This window comes from Chinchilla lanigera, unplaced genomic scaffold (assembly GCF_000276665.1).
Source record: "Chinchilla lanigera isolate Chin_1 unplaced genomic scaffold, ChiLan1.0 scaffold00011, whole genome shotgun sequence".
NCBI lineage: Eukaryota > Metazoa > Chordata > Mammalia > Rodentia > Chinchillidae > Chinchilla > Chinchilla lanigera.
The window spans coordinates 5,739,357-5,741,623 of record NW_004955412.1 but is presented as its reverse complement, the minus strand read 5'-3'; the positions used below and the strand labels follow the sequence as shown (position 1 = coordinate 5,741,623).

The following is a 2,267-nucleotide window of genomic DNA, read 5'->3' as shown; positions in this document are numbered from 1 at the left end:
ACTGAAACATAATTTAAATTCATTTCCTAAATTTTAAGGTTAAACAGGTTAAAAATTTTTTTAGAAAACCATACTGAGAAGATTTAAAAAATGAAAATGCCACCCTGTTCATTTCTCCATAGTCTGAAGTTAGGGTTATTATGAAGACCCAAACGGCCCCTCCTGAGATGGGCCGCTCCACTCACAGGGAAGAGCTGTCAGTGGCAGAAGTCAGTGTGTATCGCTTCTTCTGTCTTCATGTTTATAAATGAACTTTGGCAAAGCTATCGCGTTTGTTACACAGCTCGGAGCTCTCCGTCTGGAAAGATCTAATATTACAGTTTTAAATGTACTGATAGCTCCAAGGTATGTTTCATAGCAACCACGACAAAAGTAGAACTTCCTGTGGAATAATATACCCTCCCCCACACACCACCGCCCTGGGGGCAGAAAGGAACTTGTCGCCAGTGTTCTTAGCTTAATATTAAATGCTCTTTCATAACAGGATCTCTCTCTCTCTTTTTTTTTTTAATAGAATCTCCACGGGTTCCTGTCCCACTGGCCAACTCCAGTGCTAACCTAACAGGTGAGTTTTACAAGATCTGTGAAATGGATTTTCTTCTATTTGGGGTACCTGAAATTTGAACAGCCAGAGAAGAACATGTAAGCTAGTACACTGTCCTAACCACGATTCATTCATGAATCACTGTAGCCTACCTGAAAGACGGCCCTGTGTAGACATTAGTAATGATAGTTCACTAGATTTAGTAGTCTTTTGTCAGTCTAGCAAAGCTGTAATTTTTAAAACATGAGCATATTGGAAGTTTATACTACGAGTTTTGAAGCGCATTTTTTTTTTAGGCACATTTTAGGTGGTGGATATTTTATATTCTGTCTTTGGATATGTAATACGAGTGTGTAAGTCTGCAGATCTTGCTAATGAAGCAAGTTCTAAACTGGTCAGCCACTGTGACTATGTTCTGGCTGATTCTAGGGAGATACTGCTGATGTGTCAGCTGGCAGTCATCAACCTGCCATCTTGTTTCTCTTTTGAAACAATTGATTAGATCCTTTCCCTGTCCTTGGTTTTTATTTTGTTCTGTTCCATTCTGTTTTGTTTTGTTTGTCTTTTTGAGACAGGGTCTCAGTGTGCAGTTCAGGCTGGCCTTGAGCTTACTTTGTAGCCCAGGCTGGTCTCAAACTCACAAACAATGATCCTCCTGCCTCAGCCTCCCGAGTGCTGCGGTTACAGGCGTGTGCCACCACGCCTGACTCCTGGTCCTTCTAGTGTGAATCAAGTGGAATTCTTGGACTTGTGTTCAGAAGCGTAGAAAGATGCAGGAACCAGGCAGACGTCAGTGTCAGTAGACCGACGAAGGAGGGGTTCTCATGGCAGTGGTTAGGAGATTTTCTGTTTACCCTTATTTTTTGTAGTTCACCAAGTTGGAAGCTAGAAAAAGTTACACATGTCCTGTGGGTAGACTCGTTTCTGTGCTTTCTCAGCAAATATACATCGAGTATCTCTACCTCACTGATGTGTTCCAAGCACTAAGGATACAAAATCGGCCAATCTCCAGTTCTTCGGAGTTTTTGTTTATTTTGTTATTGTAGTAAAATAAAACAAAATTTCCTGTTTGTAACCATTTTTTACTTTACGCTTTATGATTTTAAGTTTTAGGTCTACAGTTCCCTGGCGTGAAGTTCACTCCCGTTATTGTGCAGCTTCCTGGGGTTTTCTCGCAGGTCCCCTAGTGTTCCACGGAGCTGGTGTTCACAGTTTCCCGCTTTGGTCTGCCCTTCGTACTGGTGTACGGTAGAGCAGTCGGGATATGCTTTTGTTCTGGTTTTAGTGATTCGATGGAATAAGTTTTGTCTTGGAGGAAGAGGACGAGATAATCTCAAATGGAATAGCCACTGTTGAATGGTTGTGAGAGTTTTTCCAAAAATACTTTATTAGTTGTCTTTTCCTGTTGGCCTTTATCAAATCTGATCGTGCACTACGAAAGTATTAACTTCAGATAAACCAGGACGGTAGGAGAGAGGCCAAGGTGACTATCAACAGTAACAACAGCCACCATTTGTTGAATGCCTCCGGTTTAGAAAGTGTTTTCCAAATAGTGATAAAGTGGCCGTCATCACTTTTTGTTCTTGTTTTTTGTCTTTTTGGACAGGGTCTCACTTTTCAGCTCCATGCACAGGTTTCCGCCCCCGTGGGCATGAGGAAGTCCCATAGGCCTTTCCATTATTAAGTGCTAGGTTTCTTTGTGTTTTTTTTTTTTTTTTTTTTT

The 2,267-nt window shown here is 41.3% G+C and overlaps 1 protein-coding gene across 1 annotated transcript in view; it reads left to right on the top strand.

Annotated features, from left to right (window-relative positions):
* Positions 1-514: 514 nt before the first annotated feature.
* Positions 515-2,267, top strand: part of Tmem123 (transmembrane protein 123) — a gene marked incomplete at its 5' end in the record, with an annotated part of 50,122 nt that continues 48,369 nt past the window's right edge. The window contains 1 exon segment of the mRNA XM_013511021.1: positions 515-565. Within this exon segment, the coding sequence (XP_013366475.1) occupies positions 515-565 (51 nt within the window).